Below are 21,708 nucleotides of genomic sequence, written 5' to 3'. Positions count from 1 at the left end.
CTCACTGTACCTGAATTACCCACCACTGTCACTGTACCTGAATTACCCACCACTGTCTCTGTACCTGAATTACCCACCACTGTCACTGTACCTGAATTACCCACCACTGTCACTGTACCTGAATTACCCACCACTGTCTCTGTACCTGAATTACCCACCACTGTCTCTGTACCTGAATTACCCACCACTGTCTCTGTACCTGAATTACCCACCACTGTCACTGTACCTGAATTACCCACCACTGTCACTGTACCTGAATTACCCACCACTGTCTCTGTACCTGAATTACCCACCACTGTCTCTGTACCTGAATTACCCACCACTGTCACTGTACCTGAATTACCCACCACTGTCACTGTACCTGAATTACCCACCACTGTCACTAACCTAAAAAGACCTTCAGCGCCAACCAGCTGATACTTGATTAACAAGCGCATATTCCGAACGACTCAAGCTGGGTTGTAAACGTAGCCAGCTGGTCATGAATTACTTTTCATTACATATGCAGAATAAGAACAAAACAAGAATGTTAACAACTGCTGCATGTATGAAGTTTGTATTAGATAATGGCAAATGTGCCACACAGAAGCAAAAAAAAAAAAAAAAAAAGATGGATGATGGTGAAAATATTTTGGTTTTGGCTCCATCTGCTGGCAATATTGAAAACATCTTTGTGAGACTAACTTTTTTTTTTTTATTAAAGATTTAATTTTATTCTGGCTACAGACAGAAAGAATCGAAAAACTATCATTTATGGCTATTCTTTAACAAAAATATCTTGCTCCTTATTCTTAAACTGCTTGTCTAGATCTTCAGTTTCATGAATGGCCACATGTTTGCATTCTGTATGGCTTAGTAATAATTTGAATTCATTTATTGTCCCATGTGTTCACTATCATTGTCCCTGGGATGCAGCCTGTCAGTTATTCAGAGAAGCTCTCACAGTGACAGCACACAGAGCTCAAATGCCCCATGAGCTCTTCAAAACACTGGCAAAGTCCAGGTCGTCAGCTATCTTGATGCTCAGGCCCTCGTAGTAGTCCTCAAACGTGCCGTACGAGAGCGTCTTCAGGTCAGTGCAAGCACACTGCAGGGTCTCCATGAAGCCAGCATGCAGCTCCTCCTCTGTGGCCTCCCCTGAGGACAGTAATCAGGGTACGGGCTGCTCAGTGGTGCCATCTTATGGATAAAGCAGACAGGACCAGCCAAAAGGAATTATAACCAACATTTAGGTGTGTATTAGAGCCTTGCGCGGGACTATTTTTTAAATCCAGCTCCCGTCAGTAGATCAAGAACAGAATAAATAAAAACAAATTCAACAAAAATTTGAGATTCACCGATCCCACTTTTACTGTCCCGATTCCAATACGATACCTCAGCTTTGGATATCGCTAAAGTTTGTTGTTGCGGTCTTTCTCTGCTAGCATTAGCAAATTCCGTGTACTCTGCACTATGGTGCGTCATTTGATCAAATTGCTCGTGTTAATTCAGTGGCGTGCTGTCCCTTCCTCCTCTTCACACTTTAGCAGAACAAGCCTTACAGTCTGAAAAAATACCGCAGCTTTGAGTTTTAGCGTAATGTTGCAATTAAGTGGTATCGGTCCTTGATATCGGACATTTTTTACGAGTACGAGTATCAGTGTATGAGTGCAGTATCGGCCCGATGCCGGTATCAGTATCGGTGCATCCCTAACAAAAATCTCTCAGCTTTGAATTACAAATACACATACAAACTGAGGCGAAAAACTAATCAGCTGTGCAAATATCCGCGCAGAAAACCCTGAGACACATTTCACAGAAATACATTCAAACTTGCTGAACATCACAACTTAATACTATGGTTCAGAACAAACGCGAACATACAGTATAACACAAAATAAATTTTAAAGCTTTTCCAAATATCTGATTTTCTACTATTTTCTTTAGTTTTATACTCTCCAGCCTTAATTTTGTTGCCAACATCCATCCTGCCAACAATCTTGGGACCCACTGTCTATTTTTAGCCGCCCGCTCCCGTCTGGGGCAACCTTAAAACCGCCCGCTCCCGTCTGGGGCAACCTTAAAACCGCCCGCTCCCGTCTGGGGCAACCTTAAAACCGCACGCTCCCGTCTGGGGCAACCTTAAAACCGCCCGCTCCTGCGAGATTTGCGTTGGGTCCCGCAGGACCCCAGTCCCAATGCGGGGCTCTAGTGTGTACTATAGGAACAATTCACAGGCGACTACATCGCCCGTCTAGTATAGAATTAATAAGAGTCATTCATTGTCATCCCATCACCATTGTATTCTGGGAAGTGGTAATTGTCCAACACCAGCATCCGCCAGTTCACCTAGCAGATATACGTATGAGGTGATCAAGGCATTGAACAATTCTTTTCGTGTATGGACTGATCACCCCATCTTCTTACCTGAGATGACCTTTGGGTGACCTTTAGTACAGTAGAACTTCTCAATATCAGTCATGAGTACGTGGCCAGACTTGGTGGGATCAAGCTTCATGTAAGCCTAAAGACCAGCAGAAATATTATTTCATTTTTATAAGAACCACAAGCACAACATACATACCTTTTTCATTAAATTTCCTTCCTTATCTGTCTTCCTTCCTACCTACTGCCATCAGGCACCCCAACACCTGCTCCCAATACTGCCTACAAATGAGTGTGATAGTATCGCATCACATGACCTGGCCACCTGACCTAAACACAGTAGAAATGCTTTGGGGGGAGTTTGGCCAGAGAGTGATGGAAAAGCTGCCGATTAGAGCTCAAGATATATGTGGGACCTCCGTCAGGACAGCTGGAAAAGCATCACAGGAGGCCACCTCACGAAAATGGTGTAGAGGAGAATGTAGGTCAGCCAGTCCCTGGAGCAATTGGGGTTAAGGGCCTTGCTCAGAGGCCCAATGGAGGGATCATTCGGCAGATCATGGGATTTGATCCGACAACCTTTTGAGTTCCCACTCACGGAGCTGCCGCCCCAAACCCCCACCACCACCAAATAAATTATCATTTTTTTGTTTAATACTTTCTTGGCCAGTGCATAATGGCATGTGTTTTATGGTTTTGGTGTCTCTATAATTATTCTAAAATGTATAGAATAATGCAAACCTTTCTATGGGTGTGTCCAAACCTTTGACTGGTACTGCATATCTATTTGTTTACTTTGTTTACGTTCTTTTTCAGGGTGTTATGTCTGTGTACTGTTTCATGTTATTTGCACTATGTTTATTTGTCTACATTACATGTAGGGTCTTGCATTTTGTCTTGTTTTGTATTTTATGTTTCTTTGCCTGTACTCACACACATTGCTGCTTTATGCAAAATAATTTCCCCCTAGCATCAACAAAACTCATCTTTCATTTCATTTTGTCAGCACGTTAGAGCCCTGTTATTTTACTTTTAGCTGAGCTCTGTTACTTTAGCTTTCCCTATTCTGTCATTCCCGCTACTCCTAATTACTCTGTTCCCAGCTGTGTTACCCTAACCCTGTCTTTCAGGTAAAACATTCCAAGGTTCTGATAAATCCAAGATGGTTGCAAAATTTGAACCTTCCGTATCACCTAGGGAACCAGTTAGATTTCTGTTTTAATCCCACAGGCTTGATTGTAAACAAGGTTATAATATCAGTATATTGAACGTTCACAATAAACTACTTTGAGAGATCACCCATGTTTCCATGCCGATAGTGAAACTGCAGGTTTGCAACCCGCTCTAATTAAGGCTAGGCAGTGCCCCACCCCCCCGGCCTGAGCGTTTAGCTGCCAGCCCTCCTGTTGGTGTTGCCCTCATTCTGACACCCCCAGTAACACCTTCATCTTTCCTATTAAATGAACAGTACATGTAATACACACTCAAAGCACGGGGAGTGGCAAATTCTCAGAAGAGTTCATTCTAAGAGAATGCTAATCCTTGCTCTAAGGATGTACTGTAGGGCTTCAGACATGCAAAGTAAAGTACCATATCTCCTTTGTCCTGCCAATCCTATTAGCAGACAAATAAATTCCTGGTACTTGCCCAATGTACCAAATAAGTTTTGAAGAAAAAAAACTGTAGGATTATCCATCCCCCAAATATATCAACCCAACCTGGATCATTAGTTAGATTCAATGACACTGTTTAGTTTTATGCATTTTAGTTTCAGTTCCAGTTAGTTATTCTTAGGGATAGACTGAAGGTTGCAAAGCTATTTTATACGTGTTTGATCTTCAGAGAATCCTGCCTGAATACACAGTGCACATTATGTGCTAATGTCCTCAGAGCGGGCAAAATGTGTACCAGGTGTTATTAAATGTCATTTAAGACAAAGAAATCTTACTTTAAAATAATATTAAAAATAATAGCAGAAAGTGTTTGACATTTGTTTTTATTTCAGTTAGTTTTAGCAGAAATATTTATAGTTTTCATGTAGTTTTAGCTTCGCATTTTATTTTCGTGTCTTATTTAAGTTTATGATAATGATAATGCTTTTTATAGTGTTAATGAAACTAACAACAATAACCCTATCACAAACACCAGAGGCTAAATGCACTGACATTTTTAAGAAGTGTTTTTGTGTTTTTATTTTGTAGTTATATATTCAGCCAAATGCAATGTAGAGTACATACCATACACACTCAAAGGACAGGGAGTGACAAATTCTCAGAATTGTTCATTCCAAAAGACTGCTGATCCCTGCTGAGACGGTGTAGCGCTTCAGACATGCAATGTTAGGTTAAGTCTCCCCAACCCCAACAGGCCTAGTAACACCTTCTTTCCTATATATAAACATAAGTTGAATTGAATTGTTAATCTACATGGTGCGTTCTTTTCTATATCTGTCATCACCAGCAGTCAGAATCTCTCCGAATGATTAACATCCATGACCTGGACAGTTAAACTCCTGTTTAGCCTGATCATCTTCTTTGACCTCATTTCCTGTTGAGGTGCTTGTTTTGCGAGTCTACCAGCGGAAATTCTGCATCAGCATGGTGATCTTTTATTGGGCATTGTCACACTTTCACACTAATATTCAGCCACCCTAAATATCACCAACTGTTGGGTTTGTCAACATATCCCTATCTCCTTCTCAGCTAGTCTTCTGATGATAGAGATGCCATCTATAAAGTTAGTGTACTGCTTTTTGAAGGGAACAGCTAATTTTGAGAAATGGTGCATCTCTGTAGACTTATCTGTCTCCCAAGCATATCGGATTATTCCTGATCTGGCTCATTAATTAGATTCATTGCGGTGAAAGTGATTATGAAACCATAACCAACTGAATCCATTGTGCAGAATATGCTAAAGTGCAATTTTCTCCTGAATTTTTTTAATACATTCAACTATCTTCCTGTCAGAAGTGACTCTCCTACACAAGATAAGTAAACAGGTGTGGGTAACATTAGGGTAAGGTTCAGCTTTAAGTAAATAGGTTGGAGTATTGGTTTAGGGTCAGGTATACAGATATGGGTGATGTTTTAGTGTTAGGTAAACAAGTTAGATTAGGTGGTTAGGATCTGGGTGAACAGATTAGGGTAGTGAAGTGTAATAGGCATTTAGGGTATACAAGTTAGTTTAATGGTTTAGGGTCGGGTATACAAGTCGTGGATGTGGATTAATAGTTTCGAACACAAGTTAGGGTAGTGGACTAAGAGTCATGAATACGGGGTTGGGTAGTGTTATAGGTTCACATACACCATGTCGAACTATTTTACCTTTCGGACAAAAGATTTCCGGAACTCATTCATTTCTCCAATGACACCTCGAATGAACTCACTGCAATCCACACAACCATCACCATCTTCATCCAGGATACGCCAGATATCATCGAGCTCCTTAAAAAGGTGGGGGATGGGAGACATACATATTGCAAAGACAACGTACTGAATCAAAAGTGAAATGATAAAAAACATCAGCGATGCGCACAAACCAGTGTTAAGTTTTCTTTTTTAAATTTAGTGTTTATTTTCATATTATTTTCAATTTTTAATTGAAATTCAGCTTAGTTGTAGTTTTCAGAGAGGTTTTACTAGTTTTCATTTTAAATATTTCTATTTGGTTTTTGTGTATTTTAGTTTCAGTTCAATTTTCAATTATTTTATTTCTAGGGATAGACTAGAAATACTATTAGTATTAAAAAACAGTAACAGAAAATGTTTGACTTTTGTGCTTATTTAACTTCTGCTAGTTTTGAAGTAACATTTATAGTTTTCCCCTTAGTTGCAGTTATTTTATTTTCATGTCTTATGAAAAATTACAAAAAATGTTTTCTTATAGTGTGAGTTTCATTAACGATAATAACCCTGTCCCAAACCAAACAAAACTGAGGCTAAACGTATTGACATTTTTAAGTAAGGAGTTTGTGATTGCTGGCATCTACTAAAGCTATCCATCCATCCATCCATCTTCCATACTTGCTTGTCCTATTCAGGGTCTGGAGCTAATCTGGGAGACTACAGACACATTTATTTATTACGAAATTCATTAATTAGGCCATAAGCAACGAACAACACGTATAACACGCACCCAAAGGTCAGGGAGTGATACATTCTCCTAATTGTTTAGTTTGTGAGAATGTTTAGCGCTGCCAAAAGGCTCACCTTGTCAGACAAGCTGAGCCGGTATTCCTCTAGAACCCTCCAGGCCTCATCCCTTGTCAGCAACCCGTCGCCGTTTCTCTCTTTCATCTGGAGGTGCTGCCCCAGACTCACGAGGGTGCGAATACCTCTCTCCTTCAGCTTCTCCCGCACCCTCCCTGAATGACATTAAAGCCAGAACTACCAGACTTAGGCACAGTTTTTACCCCAATGTGGTAACCACATACTATACACTGATCAGCCATAACATTAAAACCACCTGCTAAATATTGTGTAGGCCCCCCTTGTGCCGTCAAAAGCTCTGACCCATTGAGGCAGATAACCCATTTGTTATGGCTGATGACCTCGAAAGGTGTCCTGTGGTATCTGGCACCAAGACATTAGCAGCAGATCCTTTTAGTCCAGTAAGTTACAAGGTGTGGGTCTCCATGGATCGGATGTGATTGTCCTGAACATCCCGAGACTGAGATCTGAAAAATTTGGAGGCCAAGTCAACACCTTGAACTCTTGTTCATGTTCCTCAAACCATTTCTGAACAATTCATGGCGTACTGTCCTGTTGAAAGAGGCCACTACCATTGGGGCATACCATTACCATGAAGGGGTATACTTTGTCTGTAACAATGTTAGGTAGGTAGTACTTGTCAAAGTAACATGCCAGGACCCATGGTGTCCCAGAGCATCACATTGCCTCCGCCAGTTTGCCGCCTTCCCATAGTGCATCCTGGTGCCATCCCTTCTCCAGGTAAATGACACACATGTACATCCACATGATGTAACAAAAAACGTGACTCATCAGATAAGGCCACCTTCTCCCATTACTCCATGGTCCAGTTCTAACACTTACGTGGCCGTTGTAGGAACTCTCTGTGGTGGGCAGGGGTCAGCATGGGCATTCTAACCAGTCTACGGGCACACAGCCCCACCCATAGCAAGCTACGTTGCACTGTGTGTTCTGAACCTTGTTGGATTGGACCAACCTTGACCCCCCCACAAGCATCAATGAGCCTTGGGTGTCACCAGTTCACTGCTTGGTCTTCCTTGGACCACTTTTGGTAGGTACTGACCACTGCATACCAGGCAAACCCCACAAGAGACACTGTGACCCAGTCACATCACAATTTGGCCCTAGTCAAAGTCACTCAGATCCTTACACTTGCCCACTTCTCCACTTCCAACACATAAATTTCAGGAACTGACTGTTTACTTGCTTAATATATAAGTGCACCCTTAACAGAGGCTGTTGAAATAAGATCAGAATCATAATCGAGTTTATTGCCAAGTACGTTCACATATACAGGGAATTTGCTTTGGTGGTTGGTGCCAGACTTCGAGAGATGAGGTGGTTAATATATAAATATATATACATGGAGTATGTTCAGGTACTAATATAAATATAAATAGTTAGTGTATGTGAAATATGATACAGCAGTGGACAGTGCATGCTTGTGCTAGGATGGAGAAATAGAATTTGAGTGAGTGTTCCTGGCATTATTGATGAGGCGGGCCGCGGTGGGGAAGAAACTGGTCCTATGATAATCAATATCAATATGATAATAATAGATAATCAATGTTATTCACTCCACCTGTCAATGGTTTTGTTATGGCTCATCCGTATATATGAAATTTGTACTTGAGCATATTAATTGGGTATTTTGTACATATTTTTCACGTACTGCATGTCTTGTGACATTGCACTGCTTACAGAGTTGCTAAGCCAATCGCGCTGTGCTGACGTGTATGATGACACCAATGATTAAAGAATTTAAATAATAATATTAAATAAATATTTACCTTGAATGACTTTCAGGGTGTTCCTGTCTTCAAGTTCGTCCTGCTTACCGTCTCCAACTGAGCACCTGCAAGCAAATTATAAACCACATTCCTTCCAAACTGTAAATATCTACTCTGTTGTAATAGTTATGTAGTAGTCTTGTTGTATTTATGAAACATTGCTAATCGAAATATTCCACTAATTCTAAAATTGGTTTAAATGAATTGTATCATTAAATTAAGTATAATTAAAACCAAAATTCAGATTCATTCAAATTTGTCTCTTCCTGACATTTGCATCACATTTTTATTCGTTAATAAGCATCAATATATTTCATCAGCGTTCTTGGCATCATAGATTCATTTTAATTTTATTATCGTCTCATTTTTGTCAATGAAAAAATCTTCATCGTCTAATAATTTTAGTTTTAGTTTTCGATAAAATTAACATTGATATGAACTGAAGCCTATGAGGAACTGATATTGGGTAAGTTGTTACAATGCTAACTTTGTTAACAGTTTAACTAAACCGATGTGCGTGCACTCACAGCAGCTTGTTCTTAGTCAGCTCGTCCACGTCAGTGATTCGGACCCACAGCCAAGGTCTCTGCCTCACACACTCTGGCAGGTTCTGTCCGCTTGTGGAGAACAGCAAGCTGGCCCCCTTTTATGATTCAGAGACCGGTAGCGACAAATCCCAAAAATAAGAGAAAGTGTTGCCGCAGGAATGGCAGCCATGTTGATAGACTTCAGCCTTGAAATTATCAGTCATATCACCTGCAGTTCAGCCTAAGTACACCATCTGAAGCTAAGCAGGTGTTAGCATGGCTAGTACTTGCATGCGAGACCAACTATGAAAGCTAGGTTGCTGCTGGAAGAGGTGTGGGTGTGGCCAACAGGGAAGCCCATCCTGTGGGCAGTGTGGATCCCAGTGTCCCAGTGCAGTGATGGTGACACTGTGACCAACAGTGGAGCCCATCCTGTGATCTGTGTGGGTACTGATGCTTCAGTGCAGTGATGGGGACACTGAGTTGGCTGAAATGGCACCATCCTTTGGATGATATGTAAAACCAAGGTCCTGACTCTCTGAGGTCATAAAAGATCCCTGGGGATCTTTTGAAAGAGTAGGGGTGGTACCCTGATGTGCTAGCTAAAACTACCCAGTGACCCTATCAAATTTGGCCTCCTAATCATCCCCTATATCCAGTGTGCGAAATACGGGGGGTCCAGGGGGGTCTGACACCCCCTGAAAGCCTCAAAAGCAAAATTTTAAGTGGGTCTCAAGATCGGTAACAATAGGGAGATGGGGACCTCCCTCGAATATTGACGGGTATTTCGCACACTGCCTATATCTGGTGAATTCTCTCCTGTCCCATCACCACCTTAGCTACTGTGTGGTGAGTGCACTGGCATACAGTGCCTACTGCCTCATCGTCCAGTTTGGTGCTACACCGTGCTCGTGGTTATGTTGAGAGAATCCCAATCTCTCTGCTGCAAGTGCTATGAAGATCAGACAGCTGCAAATCCCAAGGGTAGAACCTTTTCTTACTACTACCCACGCAGTTAAATGTACCCTGACATGCATAGTATTTTTTATTTTTTTTGACTAGAAGGCGGGTTAGTGTTCACCATTTTGTACTTGGCCTTCTTCTAAACTGATTAGGTGAACTTAATTTCCAGCCCTGGCTGAGCACAGGGATCCAAAACGCTCCACACAGGGGGAATGTGAGCATTAGTAATACTGCCTACTGCTGAGGCTAATCTGAAATGCTAGGAAGCTAATCTGAAATGCTAGGAAGCTAATCTGAAATGCTAGGAAGCTAATCTGAAATGCTAGTCCAGGAGGCACACAGTTGGGGTTTGTCATGACAGACATTATGTACAGAATCTGCATACTTGACACCAGTCACAGATAGCTGGATGGTTGGACCATACCACCATGGCCCCGGGCTTACCACGCAGATGTCATGGATGCTGTACGGACTGCCCTTCCTCCTGCCACACTGATGCCGGTAGCTCCCCTTGGGAATGAACGGAAGCGCGTTGGTCCTGGGAGAAAAAACATGGTGAGGATGACGGCTCAAAATCACACAAGCCAAAAAAAAAGTGTTTTTTTTTTACCTGTTTTTTCCAAAGTGGCGGTACTCATATATGGTCAACGTATCGTCATAAGTGAAGAAAAATCCAACCAGCTCTCTGCTAGCGTCACGGCCGTTCCTCAGAACGAAATGCAAAAGAGTTTATCACAGTCCTGCTTGGGGATGGTTGCAGACTTATTATTCGGGGTAGATCCGGGCCATTTCATTACAACAGTTAGCTGCCTACCTTCCTCAACACTTATGATGATCTTTTTAGTGTCCTCAGACTAAAAACACATTTACCATAAAATAACCATATTACTTGTTACAAAATGTGAACAGAAGACATTCTTCTGAGTTTTTATTGTAATACTCTTAATTTGCATATGTTCATTTGTTAGTTTAAAAATGTTCATTTTAATGGTCATTTATGGGTGTTTTTTCTGAGCAAATGTAAACCCAGAAAAATAACTATAAATATTTTGTTTGACTGCCTAAAATATTTGCAGAGTAGGTCTACTGCATAATGTGAAGTGCTTCCACACGACTGTGGCTTTCACTCTTCTTGTGGACCCTCATCCGTTTTGCAAATTTTAGTTGCGTTTGAGGAAACTGGAGGACCTGAAGGAAACCCGTGTGAATGCTGGGTAAACACGCAAACTCCACAGTGCCCCTGCCCCCCCGACCCACATAGGCATTATTCCTGTTGACCACATACAACGCTACCTTGAAAGCAGACGAGCAACGAAACGCAGCTTGTTGGACAGTAAATGCTCCGTCATCGTCGAGCTGGTTTTCACTCTGAGGAAATCAAGGAACAGCTAATTAGCCACAAACCCGTGGTGCAACTTTACTTCTTTAACTCATTTTTAACTAGACATCAAACTCTCTCTCCCATAGCAAACACTCACTTTGTCTCATGCAGTGTTCTTTTCTTGAATCGCAAAGGCACATATCCAAATGCAGCAGACGGGATTCGCTCCAGAGCAGATGAGTTCTGATCAGGGTCACTTATGACGGCCCTAAGATGTCGAAACACGTCACCTAAGCACAGGCTCATAAAACTACTCCAGAAGCATAGGTGTCACTAACACCTGCTTACCGGGAGAGCTGGTCCACCATGACCTGCTCCACCACAGCTTGCGTTCTCTTTTCCATGGCAACATCCTCCTGCAAGACCAATATCCCTGCCGCTGTCATTCACGCAACTCTCATTGCGGCAAGACACCCCGTCATGATTTTAAAAAATGGAGCTTGGCTTATTAAACATGAATTAATTATGTATGAAATAATAAAATTATATCCATCCATCCATCCATAACCACTCAGTCCAGCACAGAGTTACAATGAGTCTGCTGCCTATGGCAGGAAGCACAGGGAACAAAGCAGAGGATACTGAAACAGAATGTAATTATCTAGGGTGACCAGATAATCCATGTCAGGGAGGACACTTTGAGCTACTTCGGGTTTTACAAACTACTTTTTAATTGAAAGGCTCCTGTGCTCGGCTAAATAGTTCAGCTCTTCTTGTGCTTTGACTGGTTTGTTTCCTTGACTGAAAGACTCATCCAGCTGTTTCACATTAGCATTAGTGACACATGCATGATTATAGGAGACTGACCAATCAGCACACAGCAAGAGCTCATTGCTCAAGTGAAATTCGGGTCCTTTTAATTGAAATGGTAATTTACAATTCCTGTCCTAGCTCAGAGTGTCCTCCCTGACATGGATTATCTGGTCACCCTAAATTATCAAATTATTAATTAAACTTAGTCATTCTCCTGACTGAACAGGAGTGAGACTAATTCAATTTCTTTAACCCACGACTAGAGGGAAGGAGGGGGGGGGGGCACACATTTCGTAAGAATTCCTAGCTTCACTAGTCCTGTTTATACAGCAGACATTCCTCTCCGGGATGCGCATCCCAAAAGTGATCGATCTTAGCGAATAACGGACAAGATAACGAACGATGTAGGAAAAGAACGAGTGAGATCCACAAGTGTTTCCCAAAACCCTTTGTTATTCCAGAATTAATTAACAAATTTTAAGTAGTACTTCGGTGGCTCCGCCCTAGCCTCTGCGTAAAAAAAGCACCGACGGTCAATAACAGGAACATCGATGCCACGTATTTCAATGGTGAAATATGTTATATGACTGTCACAGCAGCCATATGCAAACGTAAATAAAAATAAAAAGTAGAAAATCAATAAAAACAAACCAAGGCAACCAAGATTAAGACCAAAATATATAAGCCTATTTGTTGAAAAATTTTAAATGGCCTCAAAATGTGATGCTGCTGCCTTATTAAAAAGAGCAATGAAGAGTAGTGTTACGTGCGTGCAGGCAGGCGAGCGGGGAAGCAGGCGAGTAGAGCCGTTAATACGGACAAACGGGGTTTATTCACTGGACAGGAGGCACACCAGGCAAAACGAGCACTAAACATCACAAATGACAGATCTAGGCAAACTCACGCAGACGCGGACTAAATACACAAGACAGGTTGAACTGAACAAGCAACAGGTGATTACAATCGGGGTAGTACACGTAGGTAATGAGGGGCGTGGCACACACGAGGATCGTACGAGCCGGACGTGACAAGTAGCAGTAGGAAAAGGAAGTAACACTCAAAAAAAGCCTTTAAACAGCTTATTGAGAAGGTGGTTAAAAATATATATTTTAATAAAATAATTACTGCAATGTTACCAACGTACTGTAACACGTACAAGAATAACAGCACAGCAGCTTTCAGCAAGAAATCTTATCGCTCCCAGGAAGGTGTGCAGGCACCAGAATCACATCGTCCATATGCCCAAAGCACATGGATTCAACACTGGAGTTAACAGGTACTCGCTAAGAGGGGCCTGATGTCTCTCAATAACCAGCCACCAGCAAATGTACCATCCTTTGCCATCTGCATTGTAGGTGCAGGTGGGATTCAAGGGGCTGCAAATATAAATAGGGTTGATGGTTCCATCCGATGCACCTAAAATTCCAGGTATGGCTGCAATGGCATGGAAACCAATTTTAGTGTCATGCAAGGCATCCTCTCCTGTTGGAAAATGTATGTAGTTGTGTGCACAGTGCAGTGATGCAGTGATCCACACATGCAGGGATGCAGGACACAGCAGCCTTCCTGAGGCCATGTGCATCTAGGTCAGCAGGTATCCACCGGTGGTGTAGAAGCAGAGAGCTGTCAGAAGCTACACAATGAACTGAGAGCAAAATTCTGCTGTGTTCCTCTTTTCAATTTATCCTGCACCAGACCAGGAAGCTCATTATTTCACCCCATGCCAGCCTGTGTTTCTCAATGAATTGTTAATTACCAGAGGTGGAGATTTCTGGTCCAGAGAGTACAAATCCAGACCAAGATTTTGTTTCAACCAACCAGTTGAGTCACACTGTGACTGAGACTCTTTATACTCAACTGGTTGGTTGAAACAAAATGCTGGTCTGGATTTGTACTCTCTGGACCAGAAATCTCCACCTCTGTTCATTACTGAAATCGTCCAAGGTGCTAATGGCCACCCGCAGAACAGCATTTAGACAAACAACTTGGCTTCCTGGATACTGCTGTATCAAACGCCGTCTTCAGCTCACTTATACAATTCCCTGCCATTTCTGGTCGTGAGGGGTGATTCACCTTCCCAATTCAAAGGATGTGACTGAACACATAGCAAGTGTACCTGCTTATCTCATTATGTAGCCTACCAGGGTTGTTCAGTATTTATGAATTGTGCCCCATTCCATTCATGAATTGGAATTTGAACTGAATTGGACACACCATGTAAAATGTTGAATTCTTTTCATTCCAAAGCAATTCAATTTAATCATACAACACAACAATGCCACTTAATCTAGTGCAACATAAATAATTACATAATAGATTTACTTTCATGATAGTAAATGTAAATATTTAACTTATACATGTACTAATGAAAGTAGGGAACTTTATATTTGAGTGATTGTAAGATAAAAATCATGTAACTGTTTTAGCCTATTCTAACAATACGTATTTGGTTTATATCGGCCCTCAAAGTCCTCCTCTATGAGCATGTATTTATTGATATTTGCATATTAACCTATTCATGTGCATAAGTGGGTGGCACAGTGGCCTCACACCTCTGGGACCAGGGTTCCAGTCTCTGCCAGGGTTCCACATATGTGGATTTTGAATGTTCTCCCCGCATCCTTATGCGGTTTCCTCTGGGTACTCCAGTTTCCGCCCCCCCCCCCCCCCAAGCTGAGGTTAACTGGAGTTACCAAATTGCTCATAGGTATGCATGTGTGAGTGACTGGTGTATGAGTGTGCCCTGTGATTGGTTAGCGCCCCATGATGTATGAGTGTGCCCTGTGGTGGGTTGGTGCCCCATCCCGCGTTGTTCCCTGCATTGACCCCTGCAGCCTCTGGGATAGGCTCTGGACCCCCCACGGCCCTGAATAGGATAAGCGGTTACAGGAAATGGATGGATGTGTATTGCCAGGAGTCTGCAGTGTGAGGAGTCTGCAGTGTGAGGAGTCTGCAGTGTGAGGAGTCTGCAGCAGCTTTTCCTGTGAGTGTCCGTAGGTTGTCAGGTGAATGGGCTTATGATACGGCTGCATGTGTGACTGTATTAAGTGCTCTTCCACCATGGCACACAAAATGACAGCTAAATTATTTAATTAAGGAGTCAACTCAAGTGTGGTATTCTTTCATTCTGAATAACAGTGACATGCGCAGACTTTTCAGATGACCGTACTGCGGGGGTAGAGGAGGCTCTTGGGTGCTCGAACAGGAGGGCAAGACTGTATTGTTACAGCTGCATCTACACTATTTATATGAATTTATGTGAAATCAGTTCCATTTTAATTGTACTTCCTTATATTCAAAGTTGAATTGTGATTTTGCACCGTGTTTCAACCAATTTTATTAATTTTATTTGATCTTCAGGGTCATTTTCAAGTTAATTCTAAATGGTGCACAACCCTGTTATGTATTCAAATTGCATACAGGTGATACAACAACAAGCCTCATTTGCGCTAATTTATAGTCAACATTATAGTTTTATGTTGTAATATTGACCTTGAATTATTTCATCGGCATTATTTTGTTGTCCAAAAAGGAGCGTCGCTGTGTCAGAACAGCAGGCAAAAGTTCAAATAAAGAATGACATAGAAAATAACAAGTGAGACAGAGCACTCGTACATTTAAAAGCAAGATTACAAACTACTTTAGTTACGATGGGATTCGAGAAACACTCGTTAACTAACATTTGATCTTAAGTGGTAGATAATGAACTACTTAGCTTTACAAAACTTTCGGGAAACGCACCCCTGACAGGTGAGAGTTTCGGGGAGTCAGTCTCCACTCTCACCTCCTCCATCTTCCTCATGCTCGGCTGCATGGTGAAGTAGCACTGCTGCCCAAGAGCCTCTTCTTCCTCCACACCACGATCGTCTGCGCAGACAGCCAGCTGTGGGCACACAGGAGTACCGGTAACACAATCATACATTCGTGATCCTTCAAATACTAGAAGCTGTCGGAACAGGCCTGACTACTTCATCACCCACCCCCCATCTAACTCGTACTCCTTCCACACCCCTACACTAGGCTTAGGTGGTATTTCATTTTTCATACCATTATACTGTCCACACATTGTATTTTCACAGTATGTTGAAAAGTAACTCTAGTCCATAATGTGAAATCTTGCCAGAGGGATCCCCACTAGAAAATATGCTGAAAGACAATACCGCGGTATACTGAAACTATTACCAAACAACTCTCTTCACTTCTCCCAAAAAATCTTTATGAAAAGCCCAATACATGTACTTGCCCAATACTACAGTCACTGTCCTTTCATGTGTCACCACTGACCTGGACTAGGGCTAAGGTGACATGTTAAATTCCCCCATGATAAAATTTTCCAAATGGGGAGGGGGGTTTTCATGATAAATTTCACTGATCTGTTAGTTGGTACTTATAAATTTCACTAGACTGCATAAAAAAAAAATTACACGTTTTTTTAACACATTTAGAAAATCATCTTACGTTCCCCCGTGCTACAGTGTGGCATTGCTTTCATTTTAGTGCCATTTGTGAAAATTTGACCACTTCCAGATCATCACCCATACAATGTCGCTGCATAGTTTGGAAAAAATCCATCAAATACTTTTAGTGTTACTGTGTTCACAAGATCATGTATGTTCTACAGCTGCCCTTTCCTTCCTTTGCTGCCACTTAGCACTCCTGCTTCAGTTTCAGGGTGATTTGTCTCAAAATAAAATCAGGTGTAGACCAAGATCCATCAAATACACTTTGACTTATTAAATTCACAAGGTCAAATGTCATCTGCAGGCACCCTTCCCTTTGCTGCCACTAAGCGGTGTTGCTTCAATTTGGGGACATTTGGTATCCAAATCTGACTAGATCCAGTTCTTTACCCACTCAAATACTTTCTGAGTTATTGTGGTAGCGGGATCAAGTGTCAAAACTGCCCTTTTCTTTTCTAGCACTATGTGGCACTGCTTCAGTTTTGTCTCAAAATATATCGGTTACTATCTTCATCTTTATCATTTTCAGCAAAGTTTGAAAAAGATCCATTAAATGATTTTTGAGTTATTATATGGGATCCACAGGCACCGTACCCCCCATGGTGGTTCAGCGGTTGCCGTTCCCCGCCTGCTGATCTCCCTCTGGGAGTCAGGCTTCCAGCTCTCCTTCAGTTCCGCTTCATGCCGCTCATAGCGCATCCTGTATCTCTCAGAGGGTGGGGGGAGATCACTGGGCACCATCATCTCTTCACCCCATGGGCTGGACTGACAGATATTGACAGCTTATCACCAATGTTGTGCCTTCATAAAAGCACCAGATAGACCTCTGGATGTTTAGGATAAAAGCACATGATAACTGGAGAATTATACAACTGTAAACGAAAAATGCTAAACATGCTATGCTGATGGTGCATTTAACTGAAGGGGCATTCCAATGAGGAGGAAATTACATTATCAACTGACTTGGTAACGTGGAATGGAGGCGGGAGGACTCCAGCTCAGGGCAGACGAGGAGTCGGGAGGACTGATGTGACATGCGGGATTATATGTGACATCCTGTGCAACAGCAACATGAACAATGACAAAGCACAACAACAATGGCTGTCAAATGTATATACATGCAGACATGGGGTGAGGAGTGAAAAAGACAGATATACAACATAAACAGGGATTTGGAGATGAAATACATCCAACTTCCTCTGTCTGCTAGTGTTTAACATCCAACTGACCAAGGAAAAGATGTTTTATGATGTCATCAATTTAACTAATATTTATGTTTGTGCTAGCTAATATTTGTATTCATGATGACCGTTTGGATGGATTACTTTATATAACTAATTTAAACTATTTAACATTGATAGCTAGATAGCTAGCTAATAATCATTATTGTTAATTATGAATATAAAGTGAGATTAGTGTATATCTTGTTGACACTGACATATTTGCCTTGGTGACAACAATCCATGTAAGTGTATTTAAATATTAAATTGCTCGCTGACAGTTATGTAAAGTTAGGCTAATGTTTGTGGTGCTATGGGTGTCTCATTGCATTATTTAATTTCTGAGAAAGTGCATTTTTCATGCTCCTGAAACAATGGATTTTTGGAGATGTGTGCATTCAATTAGACAACAACAAAATGTAGCTATAAGTGGTGAGACAATTACAAAAACAGCTACAAAGGTGACACTGTTATAGATCACTGACAATCAGCAAATTACCAAGATCACCAAAATTCCAACAATGACAAATTTCTAAAGATGCCAGAGTCCATGTCCTAAACAGACTGCTGCAAATGCTTGCTTAGAGCCCTGAAAAGTGATTAACATAATAATGAATGATTAAATCATTTACCTCATCCTCAAACAGTTCATGTAGATTCAATGCAGGAACTCTGCAACAAGTAAGAGACATTAATAACATATTTCATACTTTCCAACAGCCTGTTCTGTCACCTTAAGCCCCCAATTTAAGGTTACCCAACTGAGGCTAGGGTTAGGATTACAAAGGTTATGGATTTTTCAGACATCGAAATATGTTTTTATGACAGGGCAACTGTATAATCAAAGTTTGGCTTGATTTAATATATATCCAGGTTTTCAGTAAAAATGTACTGGGCCTTTGCTTGCTTAATCTATTCAAAGTTGGAAAATTGTTTTGGACATACAGCTAGCTAGGAATACTGAGTACCAATCTGGGCTGAATTCATTTATTAGAAAAGTGTAATTCTCAGCTTCTTGGGAGCAAGATGAGCTACTTTAAACTGCTATGTGGATTTAAACAGTAATGAAGAAACCAACAAAATGGTATGAACAAAGTACTTTTCACATACTGTATATAGCATGATTATTAATATTGGCCACTAGCTATAAACCATGTACCCACCTCCCTGGCAAGGAAAACACAACAGCGCCTCCACTTTCTCCATCACCTGAGAAGAGTAAGCCTTCCTCCCCCAGTCCTAATGACATTCTATGGGGGCATAATAGGGTACATCCTGACCAGATACATCACTCTCTGGTATGGGAGCTACAAAACCTCAAAACTCAGTTCCCTGCAGAGAGTAGTGAGGACATCATCACAACCTCTCTACCATCCATCCATCCATCCATCCATCCAAGAAATCTACAAAAAGCTGCATCTGCAAGGCCACAAGCATTCTCCATGACCCCTTTCGCCCCTCCTATGTGCTCTTCAACCAGAACCCATCTGTAAGGAGACTCCAGAGTATTTGGAATAGCTTCTTTCCCAATGTCATCAGATTCCCCAACAAACTTCCCCCTCAGCACTCCTGCTTGGAATTCTATTCAACAACTTAAATTCACAACTGTTTAATAAACCATCTGCATTAGTCATTTTATGCATCACTTGCACATAACAAACAGAACTGCCCTACACTGTACTTTATACAGTATTTAAACCATTTTTCACTTTGCTATACATGTGTAAAGTCATTTTTAAAGTTTTGCTATTTGATTTCACCACATGCATGTATATATTGCAATACTGAAATGACGATAATGTTTGACTTGATTTACTTTTGTCCAAAGTGATGTACAAGTGAAGCAAAAAGCAAGTGGATCAGGCCTAAGTGCAGCTAGATTAGGCCTAAATGCATCTAAACTGAACATCCACTGAATGCCCAGGTGAAGGTGTAAGCAATACTGGAGCTTACTGGAGCTTGATCTTTCAAACAAAGCACGAAAAAAATGAGACTACTATTCAAATCAGCAAAGTGCAACACTAATAGCATTCGGTTAACACGGTGTAATGCAGGCTAATAAAGGTGTTCCTGGAACAAATGGTTCTTGAGGCACTTCTTCAACACCTCAGATAACAGGAAAGCGGACAATGTGACACTTGTGACATACTGTATATAACATACAATATAAGTTTTGCATTATAACTTGACAATGAAAGTACACACTGATGCCGCAATAAACCAGAATCGCATCGGCTTTCAACGTTTCTGCAGATTAAAATGCAACTTCGGGGAAGCTTACTCGTCCGGACGAGAACAAATGACGGCCGGTTTCCCATTACCACCCTGTGTAAACAAGAAGATCATTATCAGAACGACTGGCGTGCTTTCTCTGAAATACGATCCCTTACGAAAATTAACCATGGTTTTACTATGATTAAATAAACATGGTTTACAATGGTTTGCCGTTTTTCATGGTTTTTTGGGTAACTATGGAAACCATGACTATGGTTTTATCACGGTTTCGCTACAGATAAACCCTAGTATAATCTTGGTCATAAACCATGGTTTTTGTTTTACCATGGTCTTTCCAAACCATGGTAGTACTATGGATAGTACCAAAGTACTGTACCATGAAGTACCATAGTAAAAACTATGGTTACTGCATAAAAACCATAGGAAACCATAGTGAATTTTCATAAGGGATTGTTATGCATCCCTTAACGTCCTAACGTTCGACCGCATAAACCTTTAGGTCTCCCAGAAGGTTAAAATAGAGTTAATAAATCCTGATTAGATAACGGAACATAATGCACCATGTGTAGCCCGTGTAAACACAGCGACTGCTCTCACGGCGCTATACATATCTACCTTATAATACACATAATAATGGTCAGCGATTATAAACATCTGAGTTACTCATTTAAGTATTTACTGTTATTCTTATCATTATTTTTATGTATACTCTCCCTCTCTTATATTAAGTATCTTCCCTATTTAGGCAGCACAGGTACAGTATAGGTGCAGCCGTTTAGGTTTGTAAAGTCTACATGATGTTTGCATAACATCCAAATCGCGTAAGGACTTATTGGACAGAACGTAATCCGGACGCTAAGCGAAGCATACCTGTAATAACACAGTATTATAAAAATTTAATCACACAGAAAATACTTGATAGTTCATTAGCGCTTTAATGGTGTTTTAGGCCGCCGACCAGTTTGCGCTGGTTTACCGTTTTCCTCGGAGATATCGACTCTCGTCTTGAAGTGACTGATATTTTTTTTAAATCCATATCTGTTAGATTTCCCTGTGTCGTGAAATGAACTTGTTTCTCGATCGGAGTTGTCCTTGGCCCCGCCTCTGAAGCCTGTTGCTATAGTTTCACAAACACTGTACAATAGACTGGCTTCCATCAGCAGTACCATTGTTTCCGCTGGTAACATTTTCCCGTGGAGGTCCGCCAGGCCAAAAAAAAAACACGTAAATCCTGCAAATCAGTCCTGACGACCCCGCTGCTAGTGCACGCCTTATATTATATTGCCATTTTGAAAATGCTCTTAAGTTCTAATAAAAATAGCTTACTTAGGTATTGTCCAAGGAAAAGTAAAACAGACGAGGTAGGTATACAGGGCAGGCATTTAGTTGGGGGGTTGGGGGGGCGACGCATCTCTCTCTCCTCGTTCTCTTGTACCCCATTCACAAACACACTGAAATCCGCGTATTAATCGCTATTTTAACGTTATGGTTGTTAGAAGTGGCAGGCTCTGACACACGTGGTTTACTACTTGCCTTAGTTTAATAGAACTCTCGCTCACAGGCATTCAGCGGAAAGTTCTGCTTTTCAACAGTACTAGAACTTTCTGTAGGACCCCTCCAAGCCCACCAGTGCCATCAACTTGCCACTACTTTCAAGAGGTTTATTCGTCACATACACATGTAGTGAAATGTAACCCTGGTCACTCCGAGCAGCTGTTCATAACAGAGTAACAAAATATAGAAAAAATAAAGAAAAATAATAAGAAAAAAAATATATGAAATGTTTAGCTGTATATAATTTATACAT

General features: G+C 41.3%; 1 protein-coding gene across 6 annotated transcripts; it reads right to left on the bottom strand.

Annotated features, from left to right (window-relative positions):
• Nucleotides 1–529: 529 nt before the first annotated feature.
• caps2 (calcyphosine 2) lies at nucleotides 530–21,258 on the bottom strand. 6 transcript variants are annotated; one of them, XM_023836800.2, is made up of 17 exons: nucleotides 20,878–21,134; nucleotides 19,948–19,991; nucleotides 18,299–18,338; nucleotides 17,410–17,502; nucleotides 17,041–17,211; nucleotides 15,771–15,869; nucleotides 11,522–11,589; nucleotides 11,331–11,441; nucleotides 11,146–11,220; nucleotides 10,463–10,558; nucleotides 10,297–10,390; nucleotides 8,890–9,005; nucleotides 8,363–8,427; nucleotides 6,573–6,727; nucleotides 5,688–5,807; nucleotides 2,407–2,503; nucleotides 530–1,137 (listed from the first exon to the last, which is right to left on the bottom strand). In XM_023836800.2, exons 1-17 carry the CDS (start codon nucleotides 20,935–20,937, stop codon nucleotides 962–964), a joined length of 1,680 nt encoding a protein of 559 aa, XP_023692568.1. In that variant the 5' UTR covers nucleotides 20,938–21,134; the 3' UTR covers nucleotides 530–961. The 6 variants fall into 6 exon arrangements, with proteins under 6 accessions (XP_023692568.1, XP_023692569.1, XP_023692570.1 ...); XM_072710204.1 differs by having other exon boundaries at nucleotides 1,045–1,179; nucleotides 20,878–21,258; XM_023836801.2 differs by lacking the exon at nucleotides 10,463–10,558 and having other exon boundaries at nucleotides 20,878–21,135.
• Between the last annotated feature and the right edge of the window lie 450 nt (nucleotides 21,259–21,708).

The sequence above is a fragment of the Paramormyrops kingsleyae genome, chromosome 1, assembly GCF_048594095.1.
Source record: "Paramormyrops kingsleyae isolate MSU_618 chromosome 1, PKINGS_0.4, whole genome shotgun sequence".
Taxonomy (NCBI): Eukaryota; Metazoa; Chordata; class Actinopteri; order Osteoglossiformes; family Mormyridae; genus Paramormyrops; species Paramormyrops kingsleyae.
The sequence above is the reverse complement of the archived record's forward strand: the minus strand, read 5'-3'. Positions and strand labels throughout refer to the sequence as shown.